The 15,609-nt window shown below is 30.4% G+C and overlaps 3 protein-coding genes across 3 annotated transcripts in view; 1 reads left to right on the top strand and 2 right to left on the bottom strand.

Moving 5' to 3' along the window:
• Positions 1-15,609, bottom strand: part of LOC125807089 (4-hydroxy-tetrahydrodipicolinate synthase, chloroplastic) — a 178,691-nt gene that overhangs the window by 160,714 nt on the left and 2,368 nt on the right. The window lies entirely within an intron of this gene.
• Positions 1-15,609, top strand: part of LOC125807075 (cell division protein FtsZ homolog 2-1, chloroplastic) — a 217,496-nt gene that overhangs the window by 49,440 nt on the left and 152,447 nt on the right. The window lies entirely within an intron of this gene.
• Positions 2,042-6,488, bottom strand: LOC125807065 (beta-fructofuranosidase, insoluble isoenzyme 1-like). The gene is made up of 6 exons (XM_049486824.1): positions 6,162-6,488; positions 4,350-4,358; positions 3,226-4,244; positions 2,882-3,126; positions 2,537-2,633; positions 2,042-2,423 (listed from the first exon to the last, which is right to left on the bottom strand). Exons 1-6 carry the CDS (start codon positions 6,355-6,357, stop codon positions 2,220-2,222), a joined length of 1,770 nt encoding a protein of 589 aa, XP_049342781.1. The 5' UTR covers positions 6,358-6,488; the 3' UTR covers positions 2,042-2,219.

Consider the following 15,609-nt stretch of genomic DNA (forward strand, 5'->3'; position numbering starts at 1 on the left):
TACAATTACTCGCTGAATGCAATAACATTTTTTTCTTTCTATAAATGGGAAGTTAATTCAGTTTATTTATGAGAAGTTGAATAATTATTAGTCTTCCTCTATAATTGTCTTTGATATATTTACTTCATAGTAATCTTACTTTTATAACACTACATATATATAAATTTCAGACTAACTTTTTCACTTCTTTTTCCCCTTCTGATCAACTTTATAATGTTTTTGGTTAAGATTTCAGATTAATAAAATAAATTAATTTTCGAATAATTTTATTAGTGATAATATACTGATGAAATTTGGCAGACTTTTATTTCTATTGTCAAATTTGGTGTCTTAGAAAGTTGTTCGCTATATGTTTTTCCACTCAAGGCTACATGTGTGTCCAATGTGCAAAAATATTTTTTGAATTTTATGAGTACAATAATTTTGATGACTTTTACAAAAATAAAATAAAATTGTTTTGCACTATCACTACTACTCTGTCTGATTAATTTATTTTAATTATTGTGCTTAATATAAATAACTGATTCAAAATAATTATCATTTTAAAAAGAATAAAGCAACTTATTCTAGTGGTAAGCTTGGAACATAATTATAATTCTTTCTGACTTTTCGAAATAACAAGTAATATTTCAAAATAACTATTTTTAGTCAATATAATATTGTCTATTGTTTAATTAGTCAAGCACTTGTGTCCAAAGAGGGTCTTCAATTTTATGTGAAATATCTCATCGCAAATTGTGTATTATAATGTCTTTTAAAATTGTTATAAGTTTATAACATATTAAAACGTATTATAGTCGGACACCAATTTGACGTATTATAATGTCTTTTAAGATTGTTCCACGGTATTTAAAAAAAATAAAAATTAGACTATTTTTCACAATTATCTTTTTAGACTATAAAAGGTAAATTTCTAATAGTTAAAACTTTTTCACCTAGATATCTATCAAGTTATAAAAATGAAAACCTTTTTATATTAAGAAGTAAATTTCTAGTAGTTCTAAATTTTAATTTCCTCTATTTTTAATTTAAAAAATGCAAGAAACTTTATGCCATGCGGATAATAAATTAATTAAACCCATGTTTCTACTTATATTTTATATATAAATATTTCCACCACTTTTTGACGTCAAAATTTGGGGGCGATGGGCATGTCTTTTGTGGATGTCAACTAATTTTTAGATCAGTTGGTCGAACCAACCAAAAGTGGAAAGTGGAATTTGGATTTATCTTATGGATCTTAATAAAATACTTCAACTAGACATATTTTTTATTAAAATTTTGAAAAATAAAATCATGCGTCCACAATATTCGTCTATTAATTGCTTAAGTTAATCATATAAAATATGTTATTTTCTCTAATTATACATTCGCCTCAATAAGCTATAAAACCTTCTACATGTTTACTCGAGGTTGATGCATATAACTAAAGGAGATGACATTTTATATTGTTAACTTAACTACCAAATACATAAATAAAAACACGTGCAACTTTTTTTCAACAATTTAATCGAAAATGTCTAATCAAACACTTTATTAGAAACTGAGTTGTTCAATTATAACATGTCTTAATTCGAATGTCTAAATGACACATCTGAGTATGTATCAAGTAAATTTCTATAGTGCCTGTGTGTGACCTCCAACTCCAATAGTATTAGTTTTCACATTGGTATATACAACAAGTGATTCACAACTTTCCAATTTAAGTCAAATAAAATGAACCTCAAATATTGCAACTTGCAAAATCTATTGGACTATTGGCATTTAGTGTTCACATGTCATGTCCTTTAGCTATTCATATAAGTCATCGATCTTGTTAATTAATTAGTTGACTATATATATATATATGTACAAACTTAACATTGGCATTGGGGTTCTTGATCAGTCTATATGAGGCTATGGTTTTTTTTGCCAGAGAAAGAGCCAGCTTTATCTTGATTTTTTCATGTTTTTGGCAGTTTATGGATCCACAATATATAGAGATATTGTGTGTTATAAGTTATAACTATATGTTTCTCAAAACACTTTCACACAAAAGGTCTAGTGTATAACCATATTCACCATATTAGTCATATTTGATACGAAAAGAAAACAGATGTCTGCTTAGATACCATATAGAATATATTGAACAAAATTCACCAAAACAAACATCAAAATGTTTGAGCAAATCAAATATGTCACCACAAAAATGTGGAACTTATTACAAAGTGTTATCATCATCAATAAGAAGAGTGACCAAATGACCAATTCATCTTAGGTTTACCCATGGTCCATGCATTCAATGACTTAATTTTGATAGTCTCTGTCCCATTATTAAAGACAAATAGATGTGCATTATCATAAATTGCTAATGTCGGATAAACCCTTGATGTGATACATGTTTTTCCTCCGGCACCAAAGCTTTCTACTACTGAGTGATCAATCTGTAAATAAAAATAGGAAGTGAGATCAATAAAATACAGTATGGGGATATACATAAATAAAGAATATTAGAGAAATGAATTTGTTTTCCAAAAAACAAATGAAAAAAACTTACCAAACTCCTTAAAAACAATGTCTTGTTTGTTAAATCTATATCTACATATCCAGCAAATGATGGCTTGTACATTGTCTTATCATTCTTGAGGGTTGATCTGATCATCATACAAAAGAAAAATAAATAGATACTTAAAGTTAAATAATGAGTTTAGACTTTAAACTATAATAGATTTACCAAAACTATTGATAATGAGTTATGTGGATTTTGAACCTCCAATAATAAACCTCATATATAGAAAGATACTAGATATATAAATGATCACTATGAGTTAAACTAAATAGAACTTGTTTAATCCTATTTTATGTCGTTAAGGTATAAGACTGAAAGAAAAAATAAACGAACCTTGAGGCATCAGAGCACATGAGAACCTTATATTTATCTTGGGCCTTAAAAACTCTGAAAAATACCGGCGTATATTCTTCCAAATTTTGAGAAGCCAAAGTTAAGAGCCCAAATGGCCCAAGTCCACCTTGCACCGTTGAGCCTTTAATGGCGCATACATCTTGAGCATAAAGGTTAGCCCAATTGGGATCAAATGGCTCTGCCTTATCCAAACTTGAAAATGAAAATGTCACTTCAACATCAGCCTGCAATTCTCAATAAAGCCCTAATTTAGACTTTTATTTTATGCAACAATATGATACAAAATGAAAAAAAAAAAAAAAAAAAAAACAAGAAATTCAAACCTGTGCAGGTGTGATTCCTTTAACTTCAATTTTATCTCCTTTGTTTAACTTGCGATTACTTAATTGTATCTTTTGCTCTCTTAAAGCTTCTAATTCTTCGACAGGCCATTGGACTAATTGTTTTCCACTAGGATCAAGCCATAGTTTGCGGGGAATAGTTTGAATTCCCGCCCATCCTTTCTTGACATCGTCATTGACAGTATCTGATTCATTAGCCCAACCCCACATAATTCTTCGATTTTTGCTAGGGTCATAGAATGATTTAGATGCATAATAATTACCATAATCAAGTCTTAATCCCTTCCAACCATCGATAGAAGTCTTATCTGGAATATACCTATCTTTTTTTGTATCATATTTACCAACTGTATAGTATTCAAACCTCGTAACATCAAGACTAACTTTAAGAACATGTTTAATATTTTTCTTGTTGTATGAGGCATCCAATCCATTTGAACCATGCAATAATACAGGAAAAAAATCAGGACATTCCCAATTTCCAGTACCGTCAACTGAATGAAGTGGATGTTGAACCTTGGTCCATTTCATGAAATTTTTACTTTTATACAATATTGCCAATCCTTGTTTTCCCCACACACTCCCTATCAAGGTTCTCCAATAACCATCCTCACCCAACCAACATGTGGTTGGGTCACGGAATTGGGTCTTGTTAATGCTAACGTCAGCGACAATTAATGGGTTGTTGTCGGGCTTGATCCATTTACGAAGAAATGGATCGGATATGTCGGCTGGGATTGCATAGTTTTGGACTTGGGTATTTTTTGCATCGACGATTCCGGTGTAGAGGATAATGGGCTTGTTGTTGGGTAAGATTGTGGCTGACCCGGACCATGTACCATATTTGTCGAATACTTCGGACGGATAGATTCCGGGTTCAAGTGGGATCCAATTAATCAAGTCCGTTGAAACTGAATGGGCCCAAACAATATTTCCCCATACGGATCCATATGGATTGTATTGGTAGAATAGATGATAGACACCATTAAAGTACATTGGGGCTGTTTGGTAAAAAAAATTATATTAGAAAAAAAGAAGCTTAATTATAAATAAAAAGATTATTAAATTTAACAAAATTACTAAAAGGGGGAAATTTTGTAACTCACCGTTGGGATCTGTGTTCGTTTGAAGCATTCGATGGTGACCATGCATGCAAATAAAATATTGATTAGAAAATATACAACTTAATGAAATTATTATGTTTACAAATTAAATGAAATTTAGTTTAATCAAATCTCAAAGGAAACAAATATGAAGTAAACAAATATGAAGTAAACAAGATGGCTATGATCTTCCAGAACAAAGAAATTATGAAGTCATTCCGTTTCAATTTATGTGAAGGTGTTTGACTAGATTCTAGTACGAATGTTTAAGAAAAAGCAAAGATTATTTAAAACTTTCATAGAGGAGATTTCCCAGTCACTTAGCAAATCCCAACCCTAGTCGGAGGGAAACAAGTCGAGATTTGAAATTTATGAGTTCTGAACTTATCACTTAATACATTGCTCGTTATGATATTTAGGAGTTTTGAAATTTTGTCGTTTGACTTGACACAGAGTTTAAGAAAATAACGTAAACTTTTAAATTTTGTGGTCTTTAATAAATGTAGATGTACTAAAATATTTTTCAATTGCGTAGATCTTAAATAAGTTATGTGAAAAGTTATTAGGAATCAGATAATAGTTGTCAAAAAAGGAAAAAAAAAATGAATTTAGACGAAAAGTAAAACAAGTAAATTGAAATGGAGGGACTATATAGTAGGTAGCGACATATAGCTTAGGATAATCAATCAAACACCCTTATATATAAGTCAAAATTTATTATTCATATGTATATATATTAAATCTTGAACACCCGAAATTTCTGACTTCACCCTAGGAATACATTATTATCAATTGCATTACATACACAACTTGGCCCTGCCTAAACAGTTGTCTCTATAAAATCCAACCCACATGTGATGAGATGTATAATACATACTATATATTAATTAGTATGTCATGTTGAGTACAATATCCACTATATTTACGTGAATGCTACTTACTAGAGTTGCTTGCCACAATGTGGTGGTTCAAAAACAAGTGAAGTATATTTATTTCCAGCAGTTTAATATTTCTTATTTAAATATTTTCTTCTTCTATAAAATAAAAATAAAACATATACAGACAAGAAACAAATCATTGACAAACCTATAACACCAAAAGCACTTCCAAAAAAGGTATGAATATCACGTAGTTTCATTTTTTTCCTTCCTTCGATGTTGGATATTTACGTTGAGAGTTGAGACATACGATAAAATTTGAATTCGTACATTACAGTGTCCATTTTTAAGATTGGCGTTTTCAACATATTTTTTTTCATTCTTAACAAGTCGAACTTGAAATCACTGATTAAGCGTGGATAAGATCTCAACCATCCACAACCACATACTTAAGTTTTTTTTACATACTTAGTTTCATTAGCTCGAAAGCCGTACAACAACAATAACATATTTAATGAAATTTCACTAAAACGAATCCAGAGAGATTAAAACGTACACAAATCTTACCATTACCTCGAGGAGGTAGAGAGACTATTTCCGATAGACATTAACTCAAAAGCCATCAGAGTAAGAAATTAAAATAACTGAATATTAATATTTCCAGTCAACGTCCAATTATAACTGAATAAACAAAATCTAGTTATTCAGAAACACAGCAAAAAGATAAAAATCATGAGGTTATAATCATAGAATGCAATGATCTTATCTTATCTCACATACATATATATATGCACCACAAAATTATAACCTGTTCTTACATGTTAATTGTAGTATACTATTGTACTAATAACATAAAAAAAAATTATATTATCGAAATGTATAACTTAAATCGTACAATAATATTTATATAAATGAAGGTATGACAAAATGTACGTACCATTGATCCAGTTTTTAGGAGGTTGAAAATGATAACCAGTTCTATGAACATTTTTCACATCAACCGTGCTTGTAGATTGCAACCCTGGAAAAACTTTGTGTGAAGCATTAACGCCATTGTTGAAAGATAAAGTTATGGAGAAATATAACAAAAAAATTGGCAAAGAAAAAAGAGAAGACTTTTTTAAACAATCCATTTCTTTTGGGTTTTGTTTGAGATGTTCTTTATTTGTGAGGGGGAAAAGGGTATTTATATAAATTATTTAGAGAGAGAAACAACAACTATTAAAAAATTATTTGATTTAAATCGAGTTTCTACGAGATAAGACATCCCATTAGAGTTGATTCGGAGGTTACGTTAAACCCTAATTCACGCCTATATAAAATGGTATATATATATAATATATATTCTTTTGAAAAGTACATTATTAATGCCCCTAAAATCACAAAATACACGTAAATATACTCACAACATTATAAATAAATAAAATATTTATTTATTTATTTATTTCGTGATTATAATTTATTTCTACGAAATTTTATTGCAAACACTGTCATTATAGATAATTCACTGCATGGTCTCTTAATTTCTTCCTTCCTCCCCACTCCTATTTTTTTTTTTTGTGTGTATTATTGATGGTGTAACTTATCATTTGTACAATAAAATATATAGCATTTGTTAATTGATAAAAATATAATTTTTTTTATATAATATCTAAATAATACAATGCACGTTTCAGCAATAATACAATATATATCTTGCAATTTTTTTAAAGAACCATTCCAAGATTTTGTCAGAAACTTCTTATTTTTGTTTGATTTTGTCAGAAACTAAAATTAAAAAACAAAAACACTTACAGATCATTTATAATTGTTCAACACATGTTAAACTATATTAATAGTATAAAAAAATTATATGCTCAATAATGTATATAATTTAAATCCAAAAAAAAAAAAGTTTCAAGGAAATGCTATTTAAAAATATTTACTGAATCTTCTATAAAATTTCTTTTACCACCCGTCTTTGTCATTCACTATTAAGTTCAATTTTTGTACATTGATCGTGTAAAAAATAATTATATAACAAAATCGCTTAATTTTTTTTAATAAATAACTCTATTTAATAATTTCAAAAAAAATATTTATATAATCGCATCACACATATAAATAAACAATGCACGTTGTAGACTTGTAGCTGTACTACAATTTCTTGCATTCATTTGTCCATTATTGAGGATGATCTGGTCAGAAATTAATTACTGGCCTCTATTATTATTTTTTATTTTTGATTAAATTTAAGTCTAGTTTCTTCTATTTTTTTTTCATTCGGTGTTTGAAGTCCTCATCGAAATTTCAAATAAATCTGGATCCCGCATTGTACGGCCCATTTATAAATGACACTCCCGATAAAATTTTCCCTCACACCCAAAGCTTAAACCCGTAATATCTAATTAAGGATGAAACAGTCCCACACACTACCATTCATGTTGGTTAATTTGTTCTACCTACAATGGCTGCCTCAATTATTTTTATTTAATGTTGGGAGTTATGGGGTGTCCAACCACTTAAATTTGAATATTTGTGATCGTCATGCAGCTACGTGGTTCTCTTTCAACAAAACAATTGTTCAATTAGAAAGATATATATTAACATTAAGACATATCTGTAAAAACTTCAAATTTTATTCTAATTTTAATTTTATCTTCCTTCAAAAACAATCTTAGAAAGAAGGATAAATGTGTCATTCTATTATTTTACATATAACTTTCGTTAGAAACCCATAATTGAGATTTGAGGATAAAAAGAAGATTATTTATCCACGGAGCGGCTCAACGTTATTGGGGGCCTAAAGCAAAATTTCAATTCAAGGCCTAAAATATAAACAAACTTTATATATGTATTAATCAAAAAATATTTTTCCTACACAATTTAGATGAAAATTATTAGTATTTAATATTATTTTTTCAGTTATTAGTTTTAGGTAAGATTTTATCAACTCAACATTGAAAAACATCCTTTCAGTGAGGGAATTATTATATGAATTTTTAACATAATTCTATAAGTAATAAGTTGACAAATATTAAATAAAGATAAGAGTTAGAACCATAGAACTTGACTCAAAAAATTGATGACTTGGTATACCCCATTTTAATATGCTTGTAGTTATGCTTGAAACTAAAATTTAAAAAGAAATAAAAAAAATTGTAATTCATTTCGTTCAACACTTTTCACTATTAATTGTTATTTTTAATAAAGTACAAAAAATGCTAAAGTGAGTAAAATAATATATTTTTTAAAATATACTTTTTATAATAAATAATCATTTTTTTCTATAAATTTTTTAAACACATAATTTATTCTTGATAAAAAATCTTATTTTCCAAAGCAAAGAGCAGGCCCTGTCTACATAATAGACCATTGAGAAAATGTGCAAAAGTTTTTTTCAAAATTTCGACTTAAATGTCTAATAGTTCTACTGTACTATGTGTTCAAATATTTAATTAAAATAAATCATAATTTAAATATCTAAATAAAATCTGCTCATAAATTTGAGATTTAGAAATTTACTTGGGAACTCTAAACTACCCAAATAAATAATGACATTATTATGCATTTTCTAGACAAATAACATCTTGAAGAATCTGTATATATGATTTGATTAGATCAGCTAATAAGCCTCAAAATAGGAAATTACTTTAAAAAGAAAAGATGAATAGATGCTGAATAAGCACATGAAGTGCACAGCACATCACATCACAGTTACATATTAAACTTCCCACGATTCTAACAAATACAATCAACATAGATTTTAAAATTCTAACTATTTTTTTAGACGTTTTTGATAGATTCAAATTATGGACCACATGATCATAAATAATAAGAAGGTATAGAGATTGAAAATTATGATTTAAGTTAACAGGTAGCATATTATCACGTTTTTTTTTGGCAAGAGAAAGCGGATTCCTCTTCCCCTTGTTAGTAATAGTAGTAATTCAACAGTCATATAGTCAAAAAAGTCTGATGATAGAGTGTATTAGCAATAATAATGCATGCATTAACTTTGTATATACCTTATTAATCCATAAATCTGGCGCCTTAAACCATTCAAAAAAAATTTAATGAAAAAACTTTATAAGGACCTTCATAATGATTTGGGGAAGCATTATGTATAGGCATACCATTTTAAGGCATATTTTCGCATTTACGAGCTAAGTTTTAGAATTACGCGACTTTCTTATTTTTTCATGTGTAATAGCCCGTGGATATGGCGCCTCAACACCCAATTATTTTTTTGAAAAACTTTATGAGGATCTCCGTAACGAGTTGGGGAAGCATTGTGTGTAGTCCCACTATTTTCAAGCATATTTTCGCATTTACGAGCCAACTTTTAGGAATTACGCAACTGTTTTGTTATTCGTGTGTATTATCTCATTGATCTGGCACCTCAAAGCGAAAAAAAATTATGAGGACTTATGTAATGAGTTGGGGAACCATAAGTATAGTCCCACCATATATTTCAGGAGTATTTTCGCATTTACGATCAAACCATTAGGAATTACGCAATTTTTTTAATTTTGGTATATATTAGCCAATGGATCAGCACCTGGAAGCACAATTTTTTTTTTCTAAAAAAACTTCATGAGGACCTCTGTAATGAGCTGAGGAAGAATTACGTACAATCCCACCATTTTTCAAACATATTTTTGCATATATGAACCAAATTTTAGGATTTACGGAACTTTCTTTAATTTTCGTATGTATTAGCCCATGAATCTAACACATCGGAGCACTCAAAAAAAATTTATGTCTACATTCGTAATGAGTTGAAGAACTAATACTTACAGTCCCACCGTTTTTCATTCGTATTTTCTCATTTACGAGCCAACTTATAGGAATTACACGATTTTCTTTATTTTTCGTATGTTTTTACCCATGAATATGGTGTCTTGGAGCACCCAAATTTTTTTTAAAACACTTTATGAGGTCCTCCATAATGAGTTGAGGAAGCATTATGTACTGTCCCACCATTTTTTCAAGCATATTTTCGATTTTAATAGCCAACTTTTAGGAATTACGTGATTTTCTTGGTTTTCGTGTATATTAGCTCATGGATCTGGCGCATCAGAGCATCCAAAATATTTTTAAAAAAAAACTTTAAGAGAACCCCCGTAATGAGTTGGGGTAGCATTATGTATAGTCCCATCATTCTCAAGCATATTTTTGCATTTACGAGCTAATTTTTAGGAACTACGCGATTTTCTTGGTCTTTTGAGTGTATTAGCCCATGGATTTGTCCCCCCGAGCACCCAAAAAAAATATTTTAGCCCATGGATCTGGCGCCTCGAAACATCCAAATTTGTTTTCTAAAAAAACTTTATGAAAACCTCTGTAATGACACGTATACTCACACCATTTTTAACGATTGTTTCTGCATTTGCAGGCCATTTTTAGGAATAACCCAAATTTCACGACCTTTCGTGTGTATTAGCCCATGGATCTAAGCCTCAGAGCACCCAAAAATATTTTTTGAAAAAACATTATGATGACCTCCGTAGTGAGTTGGAGAACCACCACGTATATTCACACCATTTTTAAAGCTTATTTCCGCATTTACAAGCATTTTTATAAGAATTACCCAAATCCTCAATTTTTCGTATGTATTAATCCATGGATCTGGTGCCTCGAATAGGGCTGGGCATTTGGTTTGTTCAGTTCGATTTACGAAATTCAGTTCAATTTTTCAGATTTCGGTTTGAAAAAAATACAAACTGAAATTAAACTAAAATAAATTCGGTTCAGTTCGGTTTTTACAATTTCAATTCGGTTTAGTTCGGTTAATTTTTTAGATTCGAATATCATCAACACATACATGAAACAATGATCAGTAACACACTAACACATACATACTACATATTAGTGTCTACTACTGTACTACCTACGCTATCCTTAATCAAAGTAAGTGTACATTACTAATATGCAGATAATGTTTTTCCTAGCTACTAGGTAAGTGTACACTACCTACTAGGTACTACCTACGCTACTTACATATTATGTGCACTTTGTATGGTCAATCAATCAATTATTGATGTGCACTTAATAAGTGACTATCTTGCACACATACTAAGTGCAAAAACAAAGTGCACGTTGCACTAGTGCTTACTGCTTGTGGAAACTGGAAAGAATATAATTGAATATCATCAAGACATTAACATATACATGAATGATGAAACACTAATCACTAATTTACTATTCAAAAGCAAAATTACAAAGTGGCACTTCAAGTTCAAGATTGCAACAAAAAGCTAAGAAACCAAGAGTATTAGACATCAATAACAGTACAAAACAAGAACCAGCAGTCTAGCAATACAAAATAATAATTAGTAGTCAAAACAAGAACCAACAAGACAAAATAAGAATCGGCAACAACACTGCAATCCAACTCTATCAGAAGAAAATTGGCATTACTTGTGTGCATTTCATTGCAGTCCAACTCGATCAGTTCACCATAATAACATCCAAACTATAAATATGCCTGAGAGAAAATGGAACTCTTTAGATATATGATAGAAAGTAAACTCAACTCAACGAAAAAGAAGAAGAAGAGAAAAACAAGTGTTGAATGCTAATAGAAAAAGATTTTAGATTAAATTTTTACTTATTGCTTGATAGTTATAACTACACATCCACAATACTAGATTCAATTCCACTATGAGCCATATCTACAAAAACATGAAAGAACTTGTTAGATATAAGCAACATAAATAAGAAATTATTTTTGATATAATGAACGCAAAATATTAAATTTCTACCAAGTCCAAGTAGCTCAAGATACTCTAGATCTTTCTCAACATTAATTGGAATTGGTTCACTTCTATACCAATCTTGAAGAGAAATAAGAGCTTGCACTAGTTTAGAAGTCAATGAACTCCTAAAAGGATCAAGAATGTGACCTATTGTGCTAAATGCGCATTCAAATGGGACACTTGAAATATGAATGGCTAATACATCACGAGCCATCTCAAAAAGAATAGGAAATCTTGGCTCATTAAATTTCCACCACTTTAATATATCAAAATCACCTGTCTCTGGCTCAACATCTTCAGCAAAATATCTACCCAACTCTGATTTACTACTTGAACTTCCACTAACTACTTTATGCCTCACAAATTCTAGTTTTGTTCTCATTGATCCTCTTTTTTGAAAGATGTCATCTCCACTCACACTAGATATACTCGATGAGTTCCCAGATGAAGTAGGTGAAGATGATGAAAATAAAAAGACTTTTGATGATTCCTTAACATAATGATCAAACAAAGCTTTCATATATTTATCCACTGCATCAGTAAGTGGCTCCCTAATTGTTTTTCCAAACATATCACCATTTGCAAAACGAACATAATCAAGCTTGTTTCGAGGATCCAACACAGTTGATATAAAAATCATTTTGTTCATGTTATCTGGTTCACCCTAATATTTTTTGAATTTGTCTCTCATACTTTCTGCCTTTTAAAAAAAAAATTAAAATCTTCATTTTCTGTTATCTCTTTCAAAATAAGATCAAGCTCAGCAATTTCCACAAAGTGCACATTATTTGTAACATACTTTGAACCAGAGACCTTCAAAGTAAGTGTATAAAAAGTTTCAAGAAACTTAATCATTGACCTCACATTTTCCCAATCAACACTAGTGAGGACACTTGCTTTAGTTCCATCTTCATAGTCATGGGTACAGAGATAATCAAGAAACCTAATATCATAAAAACTATATCTTTCAAATGCAAGTTCAAAGTGTTGTGCAGTATCAAGCATCAAGTATGTAGAGTTCCACCTAGTAGGAACATCTAAACATAATGATTTCTTACAAGTTATCAATTGAGATTCGCAATATTCTTTAAATTTTTTAATTCTTGCAGCAGATTGTCTAATGTATTTCACGGCTTGTCTCACTCGCTTGACTGACCAACTTCCTTCAATCTATCTTGCACAATAAAATTAAGAATATGCGTCATACACCTCACATGAAGATGCTAACCTTCCATTATATTGGTTCCCCAATTAGTCAGTTGCTTAGATATTTCTTTAACAATAATATTGTTGGAACTAGCATTATCAACTGTTATGGTAAACACATTATTCAAACCCCAATCAAGCAAACAATTAGTAATAGAAGTTGTCATATCATCACATTTATGACTTGAAATAGGACAAAAATTTATAATTCGTTTATGCAAAATCCAATTTCTATCTATAAAGTGGGTTGTTAGACACAGGTAGTTAATTCTTTAAATAGACGTCCAAGTATCTGTTGTAAGACAAACTTTTAGACGTGCTTCTTGTCAAAGTTCTACGAGAAGGAATATGAAATTGTGGCACTGTAACTTTCATGAAATTCCTAAAACCTTCCTTCTCAACAATACTAAATGACAACTCGTCAACAATTATCATTTGAGCTTAAACTCTTCTACTTTGTGCTTGATCAAATTTTTCAGTGCTAATCACCCCTTCCTTTGCTCCCATTAAAGATGGTAAAAAAATTATTAGTTTCTGACCATAATCTTCGGTAGAGGGAAAGTTAGGAAACATTTTGTTAGTCATATGGTTATTCATAGCCGAAGTACCATTACCTTTTGTAGCATCAACATACATTTTTTCACAATAATTACATTTTGCTTTTGTAGTTCTATCTTTATCGATGAATTTCTCAAAATGCTTCCAACAAACAGCCCTAGGTTCCATGGCTTTTCTTTTCTATGAAACTTCAATGTCAGCTTCAACTTCATTCGGAGATGAAGTATTATGTATGGTTTCATTTGAAGCCCCACTTTCACTTATCTTACTTCCAATTTTTGTCATCTACGAAAAAGAAGAAACATATATGTATAAAGTATAATGGAGAATCGCGGCCAAGAAACTTACTCTTTAGGTCGATGGCTGAGCTCGCCGCCTCGAGCAGTCGCGGACTTGCGACTTTTCTTCACTCTTCACTCGCGTAGAAGGCAGAACTTAGTTTGGTGTGAAAACTGAAATGTGAATTGTGAATTAGGGATTTATGGTGGATAAGGATTTAGGGATATAATTGGCTATTGGGCTTAGTTGGGTTGGGATTTTAGTTATGTTACTTAACAGTTAACTCTTAAAAATATATATTACATAAATTTGGTTTTTCGATTAACTGAAATAAAAAACTTAAAAAATCGAAAACCGGACCAAATTACCAAAATTTTAAAATTGAAAACCGAAATCGACTGATTTAATCGAAAAACAGAAATTGAAATTTAAAAAAAATCAGTTCGGTCGATTTTTTCGATTTCGACCAAATTTGCCCAGCCCTAGCCTCGAAGCATCCAAATTTTTTTTCTAAAAAACTTTATGAGTACCTCCATAATAAGTTGGGAACCACCACGTATACTTTCTCCATGAGTTAATAGCTCATGGATTTGGCGCCTAGAAGCACCCAAAATCATTTTCTGAAAAACTTTATGAGGATTTTCGTTATGAATTGGGGAACCACCATGTATACTCACACTTTTTTTAATGCATATTTCTGCATTTATAGACCTTTTTTTTAATTACCCAAATTTTTGATTTTTCGTGTGTATTAGCCCATGATCTGACGTCAAGGAGCACCCAAAATTATTTTCTAAAAACTTTATTAGGAACTCCATTATGAGTTGGGGAACCACAACGTATACTCAAACCATTTTTTTAACGTCTAATTCTGCATTTACAGACCTTTTTTAGGAATTACCCAAATTTCATAATTTTTCGTGTGTATTAGCCCATGGATCTGGCGCCTAGGAGCACCTAAAAAAAATTCCGAAAACCTCCGTAATGAGTTGGGAACCACCACCTTTAGACACACAATTTTTAAACGTCAGTTTCTTCATTTAAATTCCCTTTTATCAAAATTACCAATTTTTTTAATTTTTCGTGTGTATTAGCCCATTGATCTGGCGCCTCGGAGAACCCATTTTTTAAAAAAATACTCTATGAGGACCTTCCTTATGAGTTGGGAAACCACTACGTATATTCACACCATTTTTAAGGTCTATTTCTGTATTAATAGGCCTTTTTTTAAGAATTACCCAAATTTCTTGATTTTTTGTGTGTATTAGCCCATGGATCTGGCGCTTAGGAGCACCCAAAATGTTTTTATGAAAAAACATTATGAGGACCTTCGTAATGAGTTGGGGAACCACCATGTATATTCACACCAATTTTTTAACGCTTATTTCTGTATTTACAAGCCTTTTTTATAATAATTACCCATGGATCTGGCGCCTCGAAACACCCAAATTTTTTTCGTAAAAAACTTTATGAAGACCTTCATAATGAGTTGGGAACCACTACATATACTCACACCATTTTTAAAGCTTATTTTTGCAGTTACAGACCTTTTTTAGAATTATCCAAATTTCTCAATTTTTCGTGTCTATAAGCCCATTGATC

Source organism: Solanum verrucosum, unplaced genomic scaffold (assembly GCF_900185275.1).
Source record: "Solanum verrucosum unplaced genomic scaffold, falcon-dt-bn FXZP01000196.1, whole genome shotgun sequence".
NCBI classification, from domain to species: Eukaryota; Viridiplantae; Streptophyta; class Magnoliopsida; order Solanales; family Solanaceae; genus Solanum; species Solanum verrucosum.

Coding starts and splice junctions, on each gene's coding strand:
- LOC125807065 (XM_049486824.1), bottom strand. CDS start 6,357: ATGGATTGTTTAAAAAAGTCTTCTCTTTTTTCTTTGCCAATTTTTTTG. Junction 3,127..3,225: donor AAGGAATCACACCTGCACAG/GTTTGAATTTCT, acceptor TGAGAATTGCAG/GCTGATGTTGAAGTGACATT. Junction 2,424..2,536: donor CATTGTTTTTAAGGAGTTTG/GTAAGTTTTTTT, acceptor TTTTATTTACAG/ATTGATCACTCAGTAGTAGA.